This window comes from Oncorhynchus nerka, linkage group LG9b (genome assembly GCF_034236695.1).
Source record: "Oncorhynchus nerka isolate Pitt River linkage group LG9b, Oner_Uvic_2.0, whole genome shotgun sequence".
NCBI classification, from domain to species: Eukaryota; Metazoa; Chordata; class Actinopteri; order Salmoniformes; family Salmonidae; genus Oncorhynchus; species Oncorhynchus nerka.
This window is the reverse complement of record NC_088424.1, coordinates 50082172-50102171: the sequence shown is the minus strand read 5'-3', so window position 1 is coordinate 50102171 and position 20000 is coordinate 50082172. Positions and strand designations below refer to the sequence as shown.

The 20000-nt window shown below is 47.9% G+C and overlaps 1 protein-coding gene across 1 annotated transcript in view; it reads left to right on the top strand.

Annotated features, from left to right (window-relative positions):
• Positions 1-20000, top strand: part of LOC115115063 (piezo-type mechanosensitive ion channel component 2-like) — a 321930-nt gene that overhangs the window by 151621 nt on the left and 150309 nt on the right. The window contains exons 21-27 of the mRNA XM_065013810.1: positions 945-1261; positions 5370-5530; positions 6116-6292; positions 7639-7761; positions 8616-8816; positions 9098-9302; positions 11160-11261. Of these exons, the coding sequence (XP_064869882.1) occupies positions 945-1261; positions 5370-5530; positions 6116-6292; positions 7639-7761; positions 8616-8816; positions 9098-9302; positions 11160-11261 (1286 nt within the window). The remainder of the gene's footprint in view (positions 1-944; positions 1262-5369; positions 5531-6115; positions 6293-7638; positions 7762-8615; positions 8817-9097; positions 9303-11159; positions 11262-20000) is intronic.

Here is a 20000-nt window from a genome sequence, read left to right as displayed (position 1 = left end):
CGGTAGTGAAGGACAGATTCTCACAGGACACGGTAGAAGGACAGATTCTCACAGGACACGGTAGAAGGGCAGATTCTCACAGGACACGGTAGTGAAGGACAGATTCCCACAGGACACGGTAGAAGGACAGATTCTCACAGGACACGGTAGAAGGCCAGATTCTCACAGGACACGGTAGAAGGACAGATTCTCACAGGACACGGTGGTGAAGGACAGATTCTCACAGGACACGGTAGAAGGACAGATTCTCACAGGACACGGTAGAAACACCGATTCTCACAGGACACGGTAGTGAAGGACAGATTCTCACTGGACACGGTAGAAGGCCAGATTCTCACAGGACACGGTAGAAGGACAGATTCTCACAGGACACGGTAGAAGGACAGATTCTCACAGGACACGGTAGAAGGACATATTCTCACAGGACACGGTAGAAGTACAGATTCTCACAGGACACGGTAGAAGGACAGATTCTCACAGGACACGGTAGTGAAGGACAGATTCCCACAGGACACGGTAGAAGGACAGATTCTCACAGGACACGGTAGAAGGACAGATTCTCACAGGACACAGTAGAAGGACAGATTCTCACAGGACATGGTGGTGAAGGACAGATTCTCACAGGACACGGTAGAAGGACTGATTCTCACAGGACACGGTAGAAGGACAGATTCTCACAGGACACGGTAGAAGGACAGATTCTCACAGGACACGGTAGTGAAGGACAGATTCTCACAGGACACGGTCGATATCGCCCAACCTTAGAGTGCGTGTGTGTGTGTGTGTGTGTGTGTGTGTGTGTGTGTGTGTGTGTGTGTGTGTGTGTGTGTGTGTGTGCGTCTGTGTGTGTGTGTGTGTGCGTGTGTGTGCGTGCGTGCGTGTGTGCGTGCGTCTGTGTGTGTGTGTGTGTTTCTCATGAATCTAAACACCATCTCCCTCCCCAGACTGGTACACCAGGATGGAAGCCTGGCTGACATCACCATGCTCAGCATCTCTTCTGGAGAAGGAGTGATACGAGCAGACGACAAGAAAGAGAAGAAGAAGGAGGGAACCCTGGTGGTGGTGATGCAGGAGAAAGATGGAGGGATGAAGCAGAAAGGAGGCCTCCATCAGTCTATAGACCTGCGTCAGTCATTCGGAAAGTCGTTTGAGTTGCATCAGTCGTTCCATAAGTCGTTTGAGTCCAGTGCAGGGTCGGGGGGGAGTGGCCAATGCAGTGTGGGAACTGAGCCAGATCCCTCCACAGAAAACACTACCTCAGGTACACAGAACACCGTCAGGGCGGCAGGTAGACTAAGGGTTAGAGGCAGGTAGACTAGTGGGGAGGCAGGTAGACTAGAGGTTAGAGGCAGGTAGACTAGTGGGGAGGCAGGTAGACTAGAGGGGAGGCAGGTAGACTAGTGGGGCGGCAGGTAGACTAGAGGTTAGAGGCAGGTAGACTAGTGGGGTGGCAGGTAGACTAAAGGTTAGAGACAGGTAGACTAGTGGGGTGGCAGGTAGACTAGAGGTTAGAGGCAGGTAGACTAGTGGGGAGGCAGGTAGACTAGAGGTTAGAGGCAGGTAGACTAGTGGGGTGGCAGGTAGACTAGAGGTTAGAGGCAGGTAGACTAGTGGGGAGGCAGGTAGACTAAGGGTTAGAGGCAGGTAGACTAGTGGGGAGGCAGGTAGACTAGTGGGGAGGCAGGTAGACTAAGGGTTAGAGGCAGGTAGACTAGAGGTTAGAGGCAGGTAGACTAGTGGGGTGGCAGGTAGACTAGAGGTTAGAGGCAGGTAGACTAGTGGGGTGGCAGGTAGACTAGAGGTTAGAGGCAGGTAGACTAGTGGGGAGGCAGGTAGACTAGAGGTTAGAGGCAGGTAGACTAGTGGGGTGGCAGGTAGACTAGAGGTTAGAGGCAGGTAGACTAGTGGGGAGGCAGGTAGACTAAGGGTTAGAGGCAGGTAGACTAGTGGGGAGGAAGGTAGACTAGTGGGGAGGCAGGTAGACTAGTGGGGTGGCAGGTAGACTAGAGGTTAGAGGCAGGTAGACTAGTGGGGAGGCAGGTAGACTAAGGGTTAGAGGCAGGTAGACTAGTGGGGCGGCAGGTAGACTAGAGGTTAGAGGCAGGTAGACTAGTGGTTAGAGGCAGGTAGACTAGTGGTTAGAGGCAGGTAGACTAGTGGGGAGGCAGGTAGACTAGTGGTTAGAGGCAGGTAGACTAGTGGGGTGGCAGGTAGACTAGAGGTTAGAGGCAGGTAGACTAGTGGGGTGGCAGGTAGACTAGAGGTTAGAGGCAGGTAGACTAGTGGTTAGAGGCAGGTAGACTAGTGGGGTGCAGGTAGACTAGAGGTTAGAGGCAGGTAGACTAGTGGGGAGGCAGGTAGACTAGTGGTTAGAGGCAGGTAGACTAGTGGGGAGGCAGGTAGACTAGTGGTTAGAGGCAGGTAGACTAGTGGGGAGGCAGGTAGACTAGTGGTTAGAGGCAGGTAGACTAGTGGTTAGAGGCAGGTAGACTAGTGGGGAGGCAGGTAGACTAGTGAGGAGGCAGGTAGACTGGTGGTTAGAGGCAGGTAGACTAGTGGGGAGGCAGGTAGACTAGTGGGGAGGCAGGTAGACTAGTATGGCGGCAGGTAGACTAGAGGGGCGTCAGGTAGACTAGTGGGGAGGCAGGTAGACTAGTGGGGCAGCAGGTACCCTAGTGGGGAGGCAGGTAGACTAGAGGGGTGTCAGGTAGACTAGAGGGGCGTCAGGTAGACTAGCGGGGAGGCAGGTAGACTAGCGGGGAGGCAGGTAGACTAGTGGGGAGGCAGGTAGACTAGAGGGGTGGCAGGTAGACAAGTGGTTAGAGGCAGGTAGACTAGTGGGGAGGCAGGTAGACTAGTGGGGAGGCAGGTAGACTAGTGGGGAGGCAGGTAGACTAGTGGGGCGGCAGGTAGACTAGAGGGGCGGCAGGTAGACTAGAGGGGAGGCAGGTAGACTAGTGGGGCAGCAGGTAGACTAGTGGGGAGGCAGGTAGACTAGTGGTTAGAGGCAGGTAGACTAGTGGGGCGACAGGTAGACTAGTGGTTAGAGGCAGGTAGACTAGCGGGGAGGCAGGTAGACTAGCGGGGCGGCAGGTAGACTAGTGGTTAGAGGCAGGTAGACTAGTGGGGAGGCAGGTAGACTAGTGGGGAGGCAGGTAGACTAGAGGGGAGGCAGGTAGACTAGTGGGGCGTCAGGTAGACTAGTGGGGCGTCAGGTAGACTAGCGGGGAGGCAGGTAGACTAGCGGGGCGGCAGGTAGACTAGAGGGGAGGCAGGTAGACTAGTAGGGAGGCAGGTAGACTAGTGGGGAGGCAGGTAGACTAGTGGTTAGAGGCAGGTAGACTAGTGGGGCAGCAGGTAGACTAGTGGTTAGAGGCAGGTTGACTAGTGGTTAGAGGCAGGTAGCTGACTGGCTGACTGATATTCTGACCTTACTGACTGATTGACTGACTGACTGACTGACTGATTGACTGATACTCTGACTGACTGACTGATTGACTGATTGACTGCCTGACTGACTGATTGACTAACTGATTGGATAACTGACTGACTGACTGAATGATTGACTGGCTGACTGACTGTTTGACTGACTGATTGGACAACTGGCTGACTGATTGACTGATTGGATAACTGGTTGACTGACTGACTTGCTGACTGATTGACTGACTGATTGGATAACTGGCTGACTGATTGACTGATTGACTGATTGATGGAGTGACTGACTGACTAAGTGATTGACTGACTGATTGATCAACTGGCTGACTGACTGGCTGACTGATTGACTGACTGGCTGATTGATTGACTGTCAGATTGGCTACTTGGCTGACTGGTTGACTGACTGACTAGCTGACTGATTGACTGACTATTGGTTGACTAACTTATTGACTGACGGATTAACTGGTTGACTGACTGATTGACAAGATTGACTGACAGATTGGCTAACTGGCTGACTGGTTGACTGACTGACTGACTGGCTGACTGATTGTCAGACTGACTACTGGTTGACTGACTTATTGACTGACGGATTAACTGGCTGACTGACTGACAAGATTGACTGACTGATTGTCAGACTGACTGACTATTGGCTGACTGACTCACTGACTGGCTGACTATTGGCTGACTGACTGACTGACTGACTGACTGGCTGACTGATTGCTTCCTGTCTCGTTCTGTTCCTGTCAGACATAAAGAATAAGTGGCACCTGGTGGTGGACCGTCTGACTGACTGACTGGCTGACTATTGGCTGACTGACTGACTGACTGCCTGACTGATTGCTTCCTGTCTCGTCCTGTGCCTGTCAGACCTAAAGAATAAGTGGCACCTGGTGGTGGACCGTCTGACTGACTGACTGGCTGACTATTGGCTGACTGACTGACTGACTGACTGACTGGCTGACTGATTGCTTCCTGTCTCGTCCTGTGCCTGTCAGACCTAAAGAATAAGTGGCACCTGGTGGTGGACCGTCTGACTGACTGACTGGCTGACTATTGGCTGACTGACTGACTGACTGACTGACTGAGTGACTGATACTCTGACTGACTGACTGATTGACTGATTGACTGGCTGACTGACTGATTGACTAACTGATTGGATAACTGACTGACTGACTGAATGATTGACTGGCTGACTGACTGTTTGACTGACTGATTGGATAACTGGCTGACTGATTGACTGATTGGATAACTGGTTGACTGACTGACTTGCTGACTGATTGACTGACTGATTGGATAACTGGCTGACTGATTGACTGACTGATTGACTGACTGGCTGATTGATTGACTGACAGATTTGCTACTTGGCTGACTGGTTGACTGACTGACTAGCTGACTGATTGACTGACTATTGGTTGACTAACTTATTGACTGACGGATTAACTGGTTGACTGACTGATTGACAAGATTGACTGACAGATTGGCTAACTGGCTGACTGGTTGACTGACTGACTGACTGGCTGACTGATTGTCAGACTGACTACTGGTTGACTGACTTATTGACTGACGGATTAACTGGCTGACTGACTGACAAGATTGACTGACTGATTGTCAGACTGACTGACTGACTATTGGCTGACTGACTGACTGACTGGCTGACTATTGGCTGACTGACTGACTGACTGGCTGACTGATTGCTTCCTGTCTCGTCCTGTGCCTGTCAGACCTAAAGAATAAGTGGCACCTGGTGGTGGACCGTCTGACTGACTGACTGACTGGCTGACTGATTGCTTCCTGTCTCGTCCTGTTCCTGTCAGACCTAAAGAATAAGTGGCACCTGGTGGTGGACCGACTGGCTGACTATTGGCTGACTGACTGACTGACTGACTGACTGAGTGACTGACAGATTGCTTCCTGTCTCGTCCTGTTCCTGTCAGACCTAAAGAATAAGTGGCACCTGGTGGTGGACCGTCTGACTGTGCTGTTCCTCAAGTTCCTGGAATATTTCCACAAGCTGCAGCTCTTCATCTGGTGGCTCCTAGAGATACACATCATCAAGATCGTCTCTTCATATATCATACTGGTCTCTGTCAAGGAGGTAAGGGCTGGGGGTTTGAGCCCAGCTGCCCTGCTTGCTACAAAACTGTGTTAAGGCAGCTGAGCTTCCGCCTAGGCATTACACTAACAATTGAATACTTGTCAACCAAACTACCTCTGTTTCAGTTGTTCCTAATAACAATCATTGTCCACTCTTGGAGTTTGTGTTTTTAGTAGTGATCTTTTCATAAAGCTAGTAGTGGTACAGACACTAAACCTAACTGTTTCTCCTCTCTGGCAGGTGTCCTTGTTTAACTACGTGTTCCTGGCGTGCTGGGCCTTCGCTCTAACTGTTTCTCCTCTCTGGCAGGTGTCCTTGTTCAACTACGTGTTCCTGGCGTGCTGGGCCTTCGCTCTAACTGTTTCTCCTCTCTGGCAGGTGACCTTGTTCAACTACGTGTTCCTGGCGTGCTGGGCCTTCGCTCTAACTGTTTCTCCTCTCTGGCAGGTGTCCTTGTTCAACTACGTGTTCCTGGCGGGCTGGGCCTTCGCTCTAACTGTTTCTCCTCTCTGGCAGGTGACCTTGTTCAACTACGTGTTCCTGGCGTGCTGGGCCTTCGCTCTAACTGTTTCTCCTCTCTGGCAGGTGTCCTTGTTCAACTATGTGTTCCTGGCGTGCTGGGCCTTCGCTCTACCCTTCGGTCAGTTCAGACCCCTGGCCTCCAGTATCTGTACAGTCTGGACCTGTGTTATCGTCGTCTGTAAGATGTTGTACCAACTGGAATCTATACAACCTGCCTCTTACTCCAAGAACTGCTCCATGGTGAGTAGGGTGGGTTGGTGGGTAGAATGGTTGGTTGGTTGGTTTGTTGATGGATGGTTGGTTGGTTGATGGAATGGTTGGTTGGTTGGCTGGTTGGTTTGTTGATGGAATGGTTGGTTGGTTGGTTGGTTGGTTGGTTGGTTGGTTGATGGAATGGTTGTTTGGTTGGTTGATGGAATGGTTGGTTGATGGAATGGTTGGTTGGCTGGTTGGTTTGTTGATGGAATGGTTGATTGGTTGGTTGGTTGGTTGGTTGATGGAATGGTTGGTTGATGGAATTGTTGGTTGGGTGGTTGGTTGGTTTGTTGATGGAATGGTTGGTTGGTTGGTTTGTTGATGGAATGGTTGGTTGGTTGGTTGGTTTGTTGATGGAATGGTTGGTTGGTTGATAGAATGATTGGTTGTTTGGTTGGTTGGTTGATGGAATGGTTGGTTTGTTGGTTGGTTGATGGAATGGTTGGTTGGTTGACAGAATGGTTGGCTGGTTGATAGAATGGTTGGCTGGTTGATAGAATGGTTGGTTGATTGGTTGATGGAAGGGTTGGTTGGTTGATGGAATGGTTGGTTGGTTGGTTGGTTGGTTGGTTGGTTGGTTGGTTGATGAAATGGTTGGTTGGCTGATGGAAAGGTTGGTTGGTGGGATGGTTGATGGAATGGTTGGCTGGTTGACAGAATGGTTTGCTGGTTGATCGAATGGTCAGTTGGTTGTTGGAATGGTTGGTTGGTTGATGGAATGGTTGGTTGATGGAAAGATTGGTTGGTTGATGGAATGGTTGGTTGGTTGATGGAATGGTTGGTTGGTTGATGGAATGGTTGGTTGGTTGATGGAATGGTTTGCTGGTTGATGGAATGGTTTGCTGGTTGGTTGGTTGATGGAATGGTTGGTTGGTTGATGGAATGGTTGGTTTGTTTGTTTGAATGGCTGGTTGTTTGGTTGATGGAATGGTCGGTTGGTTAATGGAATGGTTTACTGGTTGGTTGGTTGGTTGATGGAATGATTGGTTGGTTGTTTGGGTGGTTGATCAAATGGTTGGTTGGTTGATGGAATGGTTGGTTGGTAGGTGGAATGGTTGGTTGGTTGGTTAGTTGGTTTATGGAATGGTTGGCTGGTTGATAGATGTTTTAAATTTCTGTGTCTCAAATCTATGCCGAAGCCAAATATATTTGAACATATCTATTCAAACGTATGGAGATAGATACCAATATGTAACTGTCACTATGAACATTTTATGTTTTGGACTGACTTCGTCTTCTGGGTTGTTCGTAAGGGTACTTACATAAGCCTAGGGTCGTTTAAATATGGTTTGACTGTTCTGACTCCTGTTCTGACTCCCCTTCCTCCCCAGCCAATGAACTACACAGACAAACAGAGAGAAGAGATGAAAGACTCTCTGCTGTACAAGGAGCCAGTAGACCCGTCCAACTGGGTCGGACTCAACAAAATCAAACCTCTACTGGAGAACCTTAGGGTGAGGAGACACTAACCGATCACGTTTACTTATAAAACAAGACATCTATATTGTATAGTAGTATAGCATCACTTTTGGGACATGCAAACATAGGAAATAGTTCTCAAATAAGATAGAAAACTCATACACTGAGTTTTTCATGAATCTGCCATGATACATCTCGGAACCCAGGACATTGGGAGAGACCCACCTTTGATTATCTGTCTGGCAGGACCAGCCTGTGAATCAGGACCAGTCTCTGAGTCGGTGCTAGAAGGACCAGTCTCTGAGTCAGGGCTAGAAGGACCAGTCTCTGAGTCAGGGCTAGAAGGACCAGTCTCTGAGTCTGTGCTAGAAGGACCAGTCTCTGAGTCAGGGCTAGAAGGACCAGTCTCTGAGTCAGGGCTAGAAGTACCAGTCTCTGAGTCGGTGCTAGAAGGACCAGTCTCTAAGTCAAGGCTAGAAGGACCAGTCTCTGAAACAGGGCTAGAAAGACCAGTCTCTGAGTCGGTGCTAGAAGGACCAGTCTCTGAGTTAAGGCTAGAAGGACCAGTCTCTGAGTCAGTGCTAGAAGGCCCAGTCTCTGAGTCGGTGCTAGAAGGACCAGTCTCTTAATCAAGGCTAGAAGGACCAGTCTCTGAGTCGGTGCTAGAAGGACCAGTCTCTAAGTCAAGGCTAGAAGGACCAGTCTCTGAGTTGGTGCTAGAAGGACCAGTCTCTGAGTTGGTGCTAGAAGGACCAGTCTCTGAGTCAAGGCTATACTAAACATCTACCTCTATCAACTGAGTCAGTACTGCAAAAATAACAAACAATTTATTTGAAATGTACATCAAAGATCTATTCTGTTACTTCACTGTTTCTTTTTCCTCCTCCAGAACAACCTGCTGATGTTGGCCATGCTGGCGTTTGAGGTGACCATCTACCGTCACCAGCAGTACTACAGACTGAGGAACAAGCTCACCGCGCCCGCCGCTCGCATCATCTTCCATGACATCACGCGGCAACACCTCGACAACGGCATCGTCAACTGTGCCAAGTACTTCATCAACTACTTCTTCTACAAGTTCGGGCTGGAGGTAGGTAGAAACCATTATATTCAGAGAGAACACATGGGATGGAGGAAGGTAGAAACCATTATATTCAGAGAGAACACATGGGATGGAGGAAGGTAGAAACCATTATATTCAGAGAGAACACATGGGATGGAGGAAGGTAGAAACCATTATATTCAGAGAGAACACATGGGATGGAGGAAGGTAGAAACCATTATATTCAGAGAGATCATTTGGGCTAAACTTCACACACTCTCTCTCTCTCTCTCTCTCTCTCTCTCTCTACCTCTTACTCCCTGTTCTAGACATGCTTCCTACTGGCGGTGAATGTGATTGGCCAGCGTATGGACTTCTATGCTGTGCTGCATGCCTTCTCTCTGATAGCCGTGATGTACAGACGTAGGAGGAAAGCTATAGCTGAGATCTGGCCTAAATACTGTTGTTTCCAGGCCTGTATTCTAACCTGGCAGTACTTTGTGTGCATCGGGATACCACCTGCAGCTTGCAAAGGTATGTGTGTGTGTGTGTGGGGGGGGGGGGGGTAGACTACATGACCAAAAACATGTGTACACATGCTCGTCGAACATCCCATTGGAGTTGGTTCTCCCTTTGCTGCTATAACAGCCTCCACTCTTCTGGGAAGGCTTTCCACTAGATGTTGGAACATTGCTGCTATAACAGCCTCCACTCTTCTGGGAAGGCTTTCCACTAGATGTTGGAACATTGCTGCTATAACAGCCTCCACTCTTCAGGGAAGGCTTTCCACTAGATGTTGGAACATTGCTTCTATAACAGCCTCCACTCTTCTGGGAAGGCTTTCCACTAGATGTTGGAACATTGCTGCAGGGACTTGCTTCCAATCAGCCACAAGCATTAGTGAGGTCGGGCACTGATGTTGGGAGATTAGGCCTGGCTTGCAGTCGGCGTTCCAATTCATCCCAAAGGTCTTTGATCAGGGCTCTGAGTTCAGGGCTTTGTGCAGGCTAGTCAAGTTCCTCTACACTGATCTCGACAAACTATTTCGGTATGGACCTCACTTTGTGGCCAGGGCATTGTCATGCTGAAACAGGAAAGGGCCTTCCCCAAACTGTTGCCACAAAGTTGGAAGCACAGAATGGTCTAGAATGTCATTGTATGCTATAGTGTTAGGATTTCCCTTCACTGGATCTAAGGGGCCTGAACCATGAAAAACAGCCCCAGACCATTATTCTTCATCCATCCGCATTCGGGCAGTTAGCTTCCTCCTGGGATTCGCCAAACCCAGATTCGTCAGTCGGACTGCCAGATGGTGAAGTGTGATTCATCACTCCAGAGAACGCGTTTCCACTGCTCAAGAGCCCAATGATGGTGAGCTTTACACCACTCCAGCCGACGCTTGACATTGCGCATGGTGATCTTAGGCTTGTGTGCGGCTGCTCAGCCATGGAAACCCATTTCATGAAGCTCCAGACGAACATTTCTTGTGCTGACGTTGCTTCCAGAGGCATTTTGGAACGAGGTAGTGAGCAACTTCAGCACTCGGAGGTCCCGTTCTGTGAGCTTATGTGGCCTACCACTTTGCGGCTGAGCCGTTGTTGCTCTTAGACGTTTCCACTTCACAATAACAGCACTTACCGTTGACCGGGGGGCAGCTCTAGCAGGGCAGAAATTTGCCGAACTGCCTTGTTGCAGAGGTGACGTTCTTTGACGGTGCCACGTTGAAAGTCACTGAGCTCTTCAGTACGGGCCGTTCTACTGTCTATGGCTGTGTGCTCGATTTTATACACCAATCAGCAACGGGTGTGGCTGAAAAAGCCCGAATCCAATCATTTGAAGGGGTGTCCACATACCGCTGTATATATGGTGTTTGTTTCATTATAGAGTTTACGTGTAATTTGCTTGTTTAAGTGTTGTTGTTTATTTTACCTTTATTTAACCAGGCAAGTCAGTTAAGAACAAATTCTTATTTTCAATGACGGCCCTAGGAACAGTGGGGTTAACTGCCTGTTCAGGGGCAGAACGACAGATTTGTACCTTGTCAGCTTGGGGGTTTGAACTTGCAACCTTCTGGTTACTAGTCCAACGCTCTAACCACTAGACTACCCTGCCACCCTAGTGTGTGAAATGTATGTGATTCTCTTATATTGTAATATAGTTTGTTGTTGTTGTTGTTGTTGATATTGTTGTTGTTGATATTGTTGTTGTTGATGTTGTTGATGTTGCCGTTGTTGTTGTTGATATTGTTGTTGTTGTTGATATTGTTGTTGTTGATATTGTTGTTGTTGTTGTTGTTGTTGTTGATATTGTTGTTGTTGTTGGTATTGTTGTTGTTGTTGATATTGTTGTTGTTGATATTGTTGTTGTTGTTGTTGCTCTCTATCCCTTCAGACTACCCATGGAGGTTCCCAAACTCTGCAATGGACTCCAACGTCATCAAGTGGCTTTATTTCCCTGACTTCCACACCAACCCCAACCCAATCTTTCTCGTCTGTACGTATCATATTGTTCTGTTGGACTATTAACGATCGATGTGGACAGGGTTGATATAATGGGGTCGATATGGACAGGGTTGATATAATGTGGACCTCTTTAAGGAATACCTAGGATAGGATAAAGTAATCCTTCTCACCCCCCCCTTAAAAGATTTAGATGCACTATTGTAAAGTGGCTGTTCCACTGGATGTCTTAAGGTGAACGCACCAATTTGTAAGTCGCTCTGGATAAGAGCGTCTGCTAAATGACTTAAATGTAATGTAAATGTAATGGGGTGGATATGGACAGGGTTGATAGAATGGGGTCGATATGGACAGGGTTGGTAGAATGGGGTCGATATGGACAGGGTTGGTAGAATGGGGTCGATATGGACAGGGTTGGTAGAATGGGGTGGATATGGACAGGGTTGGTAGAATGGGGTCGATATGGACAGGGTTGGTAGAATGGGGTCGATATGGACAGGGTTGGTAGAATGGGGTGGATATGAACAGGGTTGGTAGAATGGGGTGGATATGGACAGGGTTGGTAGAATGGGGTCGATATGGACAGGGTTGGTAGAATGGGGTCGATATGGACAGGGTTGATAGAATGGGGTCGATATGGACAGGGTTGGTAGAATGGGGTCGATATGGACAGGGTTGGTAGAATGGGGTCGATATGGACAGGGTTGATATAATGTGGACCTCTTTAAGGAATACCTAGGATAGGATAAAGTAATCCTTCTCACCCCCCTAAAAGATTTAGATGCACTATTGTAAAGTGGCTGTTCCACTGTATGTCTTAAGGTGAACGCACCAATTTGTAAGTCGCTCTGGATAAGAGCGTCTGCTAAATGACTTAAATGTAATGTAAATGTAATGGGGTGGATATGGACAGGGTTGGTAGAATGGGGTCGATATGAACAGGGTTGATATAATGGGGTCAATATGAACAGGGTTGGTAGAATGGGGTCGATATGGACAGGGTTGGTAGAATGGGGTCGATATGGACAGGGTTGGTAGAATAAATTCGATATGGACAGGGTTGATATAATGGGGTCGATATGGACAGGGTTGATATAATGGGGTCGATATGGACAGGGTTGATATAATGGGGTCGATATGGACAGGGTTGATATAATGGGGTCGATATGAACAGGGTTGGTAGAATGGGGTCGATATGGACAGGGTTGATATAATGGGGTCGATATGAACAGGGTTGGTAGAATGGGGTTGATATGGACAGGGTTGATAGAATGGGATCGATATGGACAGGGTTGGTAGAATGGGGTCGATATGGACAGGGTTGGTAGAATGGGGTCGGTATGGACAGGGTTGATATAATGGGGTCGATATGAACAGGGTTGGTAGAATGGGGTCGATATGGACAGGGTTGATATAATGGGGTCGATATGGACAGGGTTGATATAATGGGGTCGATATGGACAGGGTTGGTAGAATGGGGTCGATATGGACAGGGTTGGTAGAATGGGGTCGATATGGACAGGGTTGGTAGAATGGGGTCGATATGGACAGGGTTGATATAATTGATATGGACAGGGTTGGTAGAATGGGGTCGATATGGACAGGGTTGGTATAATGGGGTCGATATGGACAGGGTTGATATAATGGGGTCGATATGGGCAGGGTTGATATAATGGGGTGGATATGGACAGGGTTGGTAGAATGGGGTCGATATGGACAGGGTTGGTAGAATGGGTCGATATGGACAGGGTTGATATAATGGGGTCGATATGAACAGGGTTGATAGAATGGGGTCGATATGGACAGGGTTGATAGAATGGGGTCGATATGGACAGGGTTGATAGAATGGGGTCGATATGGACAGGGTTGATATAATGGGGTCGATATGAACAGGGTTGATATAATGGGGTCGATATGGACAGGGTTGGTAGAATGGGGTCGATATGGACAGGGTTGGTAGAATGGGGTCGATATGAACAGGGTTGATATAATGGGGTCGATATGGACAGGGTTGATATAATGGGGTCGATATGAACAGGGTTGTTATAATGGGGTCAATATGGACAGGGTTGGTAGAATGGGGTCGATATGGACAGGGTTGATATAATGGGGTCGATATGGACAGGGTTGGTAGAATGGGGTCGATATGAACAGGGTTGATATAATGGGGTCGATATGAACAGGGTTGATATAATGGGGTCGATATGGACAGGGTTGGTAGAATGGGGTCGATATGGCCAGGGTTGGTAGAATGGGGTCAATATGGACAGGGTTGGTAGAATGGGGTCGATATGGACAGGGTGGATATAATGGGGTCGATATGGACAGGGTTGGTAGAATGGGGTCGATATGAACAGGGTTGATATAATGGGGTCGATATGGACAGGGTTGGTAGAATGGGGTCGATATGGACAGGGTTGATATAATGGGGTCGATATGGACAGGGTTGATATAATGGGGTCGATATGAACAGGGTTGATATAATGGGGTCGATATGGACAGGGTTGGTAGAATGGGGTCGATATGGACAGGGTTGGTAGAATGGGGTCGACATGAACAGGGTTGATATAATGGGGTCGATATGGACAGGGTTGATATAATGGGGTCGATATGGACAGGGTTGGTAGAATGGGGTCGATATGGACAGGGTTGGTAGAATGGGGTCAATATGGACAGGGTTGGTAGAATGGGGTCGATATGGACAGGGTTGGTATAATGGGGTCGAAATGGACAGGGTTGATATAATGGGGTCGATATGGACAGGGTTGATATAATGGGGTGGATATGGACAGGGTTGGTAGAATGGGGTCGATATGGACAGGGTTGGTAGAATGGGGTCGATATGGACAGGGTTGATATAATGGGGTCGATATGAACAGGGTTGATAGAATGGGGTCGATATGGACAGGGTTGATAGAATGGGGTCGATATGGACAGGGTTGATAGAATGGGGTCGATATGGACAGGGTTGATATAATGGGGTCGATATGAACAGGGTTGATATAATGGGGTCGATATGGACAGGGTTGGTAGAATGGGGTCGATATGGACAGGGTTGGTAGAATGGGGTCGATATGAACAGGGTTGATATAATGGGGTCGATATGGACAGGGTTGATATAATGGGGTCGATATGAACAGGGTTGATATAATGGGGTCGATATGGACAGGGTTGGTAGAATGGGGTCGATATGGACAGGGTTGATATAATGGGGTCGATATGGACAGGGTTGGTAGAATGGGGTCGATATGGACAGGGTTGATATAATGGGGTCGATATGGACAGGGTTGATATAATGGGGTCGATATGAACAGGGTTGATATAATGGGGTCGATATGGACAGGGTTGGTAGAATGGGGTCGATATGGACAGGGTTGGTAGAATGGGGTCGATATGAACAGGGTTGATATAATGGGGTCGATATGGACAGGGTTGATATAATGGGGTCGATATGGACAGGGTTGGTAGAATGGGGTCGATATGGACAGGGTTGGTAGAATGGGGTCGATATGGACAGGGTTGGTAGAATGGGGTCGATATGAACAGGGTTGATATAATGGGGTCGATATGAACAGGGTTGATATAATGGGGTCGATATGGACAGGGTTGGTAGAATGGGGTCGATATGGACAGGGTTGGTAGAATGGGTTCGATATGGACAGGGTTGGTAGAATGGGTTCGATATGAACAGGGTTGGTAGAATGGGGTCGATATGGACAGGGTTGATATAATGGGGTGGATATGGACAGGGTTGGTAGAATGGGGTCGATATGGACAGGGTTGGTAGAATGGGGTCGATATGGACAGGGTTGATATAATGGGGTCGATATGGACAGGGTTGATAGAATGGGGTCGATATGGACAGGGTTGGTAGAATGGGGTCGATATGGACAGGGTTGGTAGAATGGGGTCGATATGAACAGGGTTGATATAATGGGGTCGATATGAACAGGGTTGGTAGAATGGGGTCGATATGGACAGGGTTGGTAGAATGGGGTCGATATGAACAGGGTTGATATAATGGGGTCGATATGGACAGGGTTGATATAATGGGGTCGATATGAACAGGGTTGATATAATGGGGTCGATATGGACAGGGTTGGTAGAATGGGGTCGATATGGACAGGGTTGGTAGAATGGGGTCGATATGGACAGGGTTGGTAGAATGGGTTCGATATGAACAGGGTTGGTAGAATGGGGTCGATATGGACAGGGTTGATATAATGGGGTGGATATGGACAGGGTTGGTAGAATGGGGTCGATATGGACAGGGTTGGTAGAATGGGGTCGATATGGACAGGGTTGATATAATGGGGTCGATATGAACAGGGTTGATAGAATGGGGTCGATATGGACAGGGTTGGTAGAATGGGGTCGATATGGACAGGGTTGGTAGAATGGGGTCGATATGAACAGGGTTGATATAATGGGGTCGATATGAACAGGGTTGGTAGAATGGGGTCGATATGGACAGGGTTGGTAGAATGGGGTCGATATGGACAGGGTTGGTAGAATGGGGTCGATATGAACAGGGTTGATAGAATGGGGTCGATATGGACAGGGTTGATATAATGGGGTCGATATGAACAGGGTTGATATAATGGGGTCGATATGGACAGGGTTGGTAGAATGGGGTCGAGATGGACAGGGTTGGTAGAATGGGGTGGATATGGACAGGGTTGGTAGAATGGGGTCGATATGGACAGGGTTGATAGAATGGGGTCGATATGGACAGGGTTGGTAGAATGGGGTCGATATGGACAGGGTTGGTAGAATGGGGTCGATATGGACAGGGTTGATATAATGTGGACCTCTTTAAGGAATACCTAGGATAGGATAAAGTAATCCTTCTCACCCCCCCCCCCTAAAAGATTTAGATGCACTATTGTAAAGTGGCTGTTCCACTGTATGTCTTAAGGTGAACGCACCAATTTGTAAGTCGCTCTGGATAAGAGCGTCTGCTAAATGACTTAAATGTAATGTAAATGTAATGGGGTGGATATGGACAGGGTTGGTAGAATGGGGTCGATATGAACAGGGTTGATATAATGGGGTCGATATGAACAGGGTTGGTAGAATGGGGTCGATATGGACAGGGTTGGTAGAATGGGGTCGATATGGACAGGGTTGGTAGAATGGGGTCGATATGGACAGGGTTGATATAATGGGGTCGATATGGACAGGGTTGATATAATGGGGTCGATATGGACAGGGTTGATATAATGGGGTCGATATGGACAGGGTTGATATAATGGGGTCGATATGAACAGGGTTGGTAGAATGGGGTCGATATGGACAGGGTTGATATAATGGGGTCGATATGGACAGGGTTGATATAATGGGGTCGATATGGACAGGGTTGGTAGAATGGGGTCGATATGGACAGGGTTGGTAGAATGGGGTCGATATGGACAGGGTTGGTAGAATGGGGTCGATATGGACAGGGTTGATATAATGGGGTCGATATGGACAGGGTTGGTAGAATGGGGTCGATATGGACAGGGTTGGTATAATGGGGTCGATATGGACAGGGTTGATATAATGGGGTCGATATGGGCAGGGTTGATATAATGGGGTGGATATGGACAGGGTTGGTAGAATGGGGTCGATATGGACAGGGTTGGTAGAATGGGGTCGATATGGACAGGGTTGATATAATGGGGTCGATATGAACAGGGTTGATAGAATGGGGTCGATATGGACAGGGTTGATAGAATGGGGTCGATATGGACAGGGTTGATAGAATGGGGTCGATATGGACAGGGTTGATATAATGGGGTCGATATGAACAGGGTTGATATAATGGGGTCGATATGGACAGGGTTGGTAGAATGGGGTCAATATGGACAGGGTTGGTAGAATGGGGTCGATATGGACAGGGTTGATATAATGGGGTCGATATGGACAGGGTTGGTAGAATGGGGTCGATATGAACAGGGTTGATATAATGGGGTCGATATGAACAGGGTTGATATAATGGGGTCGATATGGACAGGGTTGGTAAAATGGGGTCGATATGGACAGGGTTGATATAATGGGGTCGATATGGACAGGGTTGATATAATGGGGTCGATATGAACAGGGTTGATATAATGGGGTCGATATGGACAGGGTTGGTAGAATGGGGTCGATATGGACAGGGTTGGTAGAATGGGGTCGATATGAACAGGGTTGATATAATGGGGTCGATATGGACAGGGTTGATATAATGGGGTTGATATGGACAGGGTTGGTAGAATGGGGTCGATATGGACAGGGTTGGTAGAATGGGGTCAATATGGACAGGGTTGGTAGAATGGGGTCGATATGGACAGGGTTGGTATAATGGGGTCGAAATGGACAGGGTTGATATAATGGGGTCGATATGGACAGGGTTGATATAATGGGGTGGATATGGACAGGGTTGGTAGAATGGGGTCGATATGGACAGGGTTGGTAGAATGGGGTCGATATGGACAGGGTTGATATAATGGGGTCGATATGAACAGGGTTGATAGAATGGGGTCGATATGGACAGGGTTGATAGAATGGGGTCGATATGGACAGGGTTGATAGAATGGGGTCGATATGGACAGGGTTGATATAATGGGGTCGATATGAACAGGGTTGATATAATGGGGTCGATATGGACAGGGTTGGTAGAATGGGGTCGATATGGACAGGGTTGGTAGAATGGGGTCGATATGAACAGGGTTGATATAATGGGGTCGATATGGACAGGGTTGATATAATGGGGTCGATATGAACAGGGTTGATATAATGGGGTCGATATGGACAGGGTTGGTAGAATGGGGTCGATATGGACAGGGTTGATATAATGGGGTCGATATGGACAGGGTTGGTAGAATGGGGTCGATATGGACAGGGTTGATATAATGGGGTCGATATGGACAGGGTTGATATAATGGGGTCGATATGAACAGGGTTGATATAATGGGGTCGATATGGACAGGGTTGGTAGAATGGGGTCGATATGGACAGGGTTGGTAGAATGGGGTCGATATGAACAGGGTTGATATAATGGGGTCGATATGGACAGGGTTAATATAATGGGGTCGATATGGACAGGGTTGGTAGAATGGGGTCGATATGGACAGGGTTGGTAGAATGGGGTCGATATGGACAGGGTTGGTAGAATGGGGTCGATATGAACAGGGTTGATATAATGGGGTCGATATGGACAGGGTTGATATAATGGGGTCGATATGAACAGGGTTGATATAATGGGGTCGATATGGACAGGGTTGGTAGAATGGGGTCGATATGGACAGGGTTGGTAGAATGGGGTCGATATGGACAGGGTTGGTAGAATGGGTTCGATATGAACAGGGTTGGTAGAATGGGGTCGATATGGACAGGGTTGATATAATGGGGTGGATATGGACAGGGTTGGTAGAATGGGGTCGATATGGACAGGGTTGGTAGAATGGGGTCGATATGGACAGGGTTGATATAATGGGGTCGATATGAACAGGGTTGATAGAATGGGGTCGATATGGACAGGGTTGGTAGAATGGGGTCGATATGGACAGGGTTGGTAGAATGGGGTCGATATGAACAGGGTTGATATAATGGGGTCGATATGAACAGGGTTGGTAGAATGGGGTCGATATGGACAGGGTTGGTAGAATGGGGTCGATATGGACAGGGTTGGTAGAATGGGGTCGAAATGAACAGGGTTGATAGAATGGGGTCGATATGGACAGGGTTGATATAATGGGGTCGATATGAACAGGGTTGATATAATGGGGTCGATATGGACAGGGTTGGTAGAATGGGGTCGAGATGGACAGGGTTGGTAGAATGGGGTCAATATGGACAGGGTTGATATAATGGGGTCGATATGGACAGGGCTGGATAGAATTGATTATATTGCCTATCTATATCTATCTACATCTATCTATATCTATATCTATCTACATCTATCTACATCTATCTATATCTATCTATATCTATCTACATCTATCTACATCTATCTACATCTATCTATATCTATCTATATCTATCTACATCTATCTACATCTATCTACATCTATCTATATCTATCTACATCTATCTATATATATCTATATCTATCTACATCTATCTATATCTATCTACATCTATCTACATCTATCTATATATATCTACATCTATCTACATCTATCTACATCTATCTACATCTATCTATATCTATCTACATTTTTAGTTAAACACTAGTTTGATAAGTAGCTTAAATCTGCTGTCCTCTCCTTCCTACCTCCTCTCCTCTCTCCTCCTCTCTAGATGACTTCATGCTCCTCCTCTCTTCCTACCTCCTCTCCTCTCTCCTCCTCTCTCCTCCTCTCTCCTCCTCTGTAGATGACTTCATGCTCCTCCTCTCCTCTCCTCCTCTCCTCTCTAGATGACTTCATGCTCCTCCTCTCTCCTCCTCTCTAGATGACTTCATGCTCCTCCTCTCTTCCTCTCCTCCTCTCTAGATGACTTCATGCTCCTCCTCTCTCCTCCTCTCTAGATGACTTCATGCTCCTCCTCTCCTCTCTAGATGACTTCATGCTCCTCCTCTCTCCTCCTCTGTAGATGACTTCATGCTCCTCCTCTCCTCTCCTCCTCTCCTCTCTAGATGACTTCAAGCTCCTCCTCTCTTCCTCTCCTCCTCTCTAGATGACTTCATGCTCCTCCTCTCTCCTCCTCTCTAGATGACTTCATGCTCCTCCTCTCCTCTCTAGATGACTTCATGCTCCTCCTCTCCTCTCTAGATGACTTCATGCTCCTCCTCTCCTCTCTAGATGAC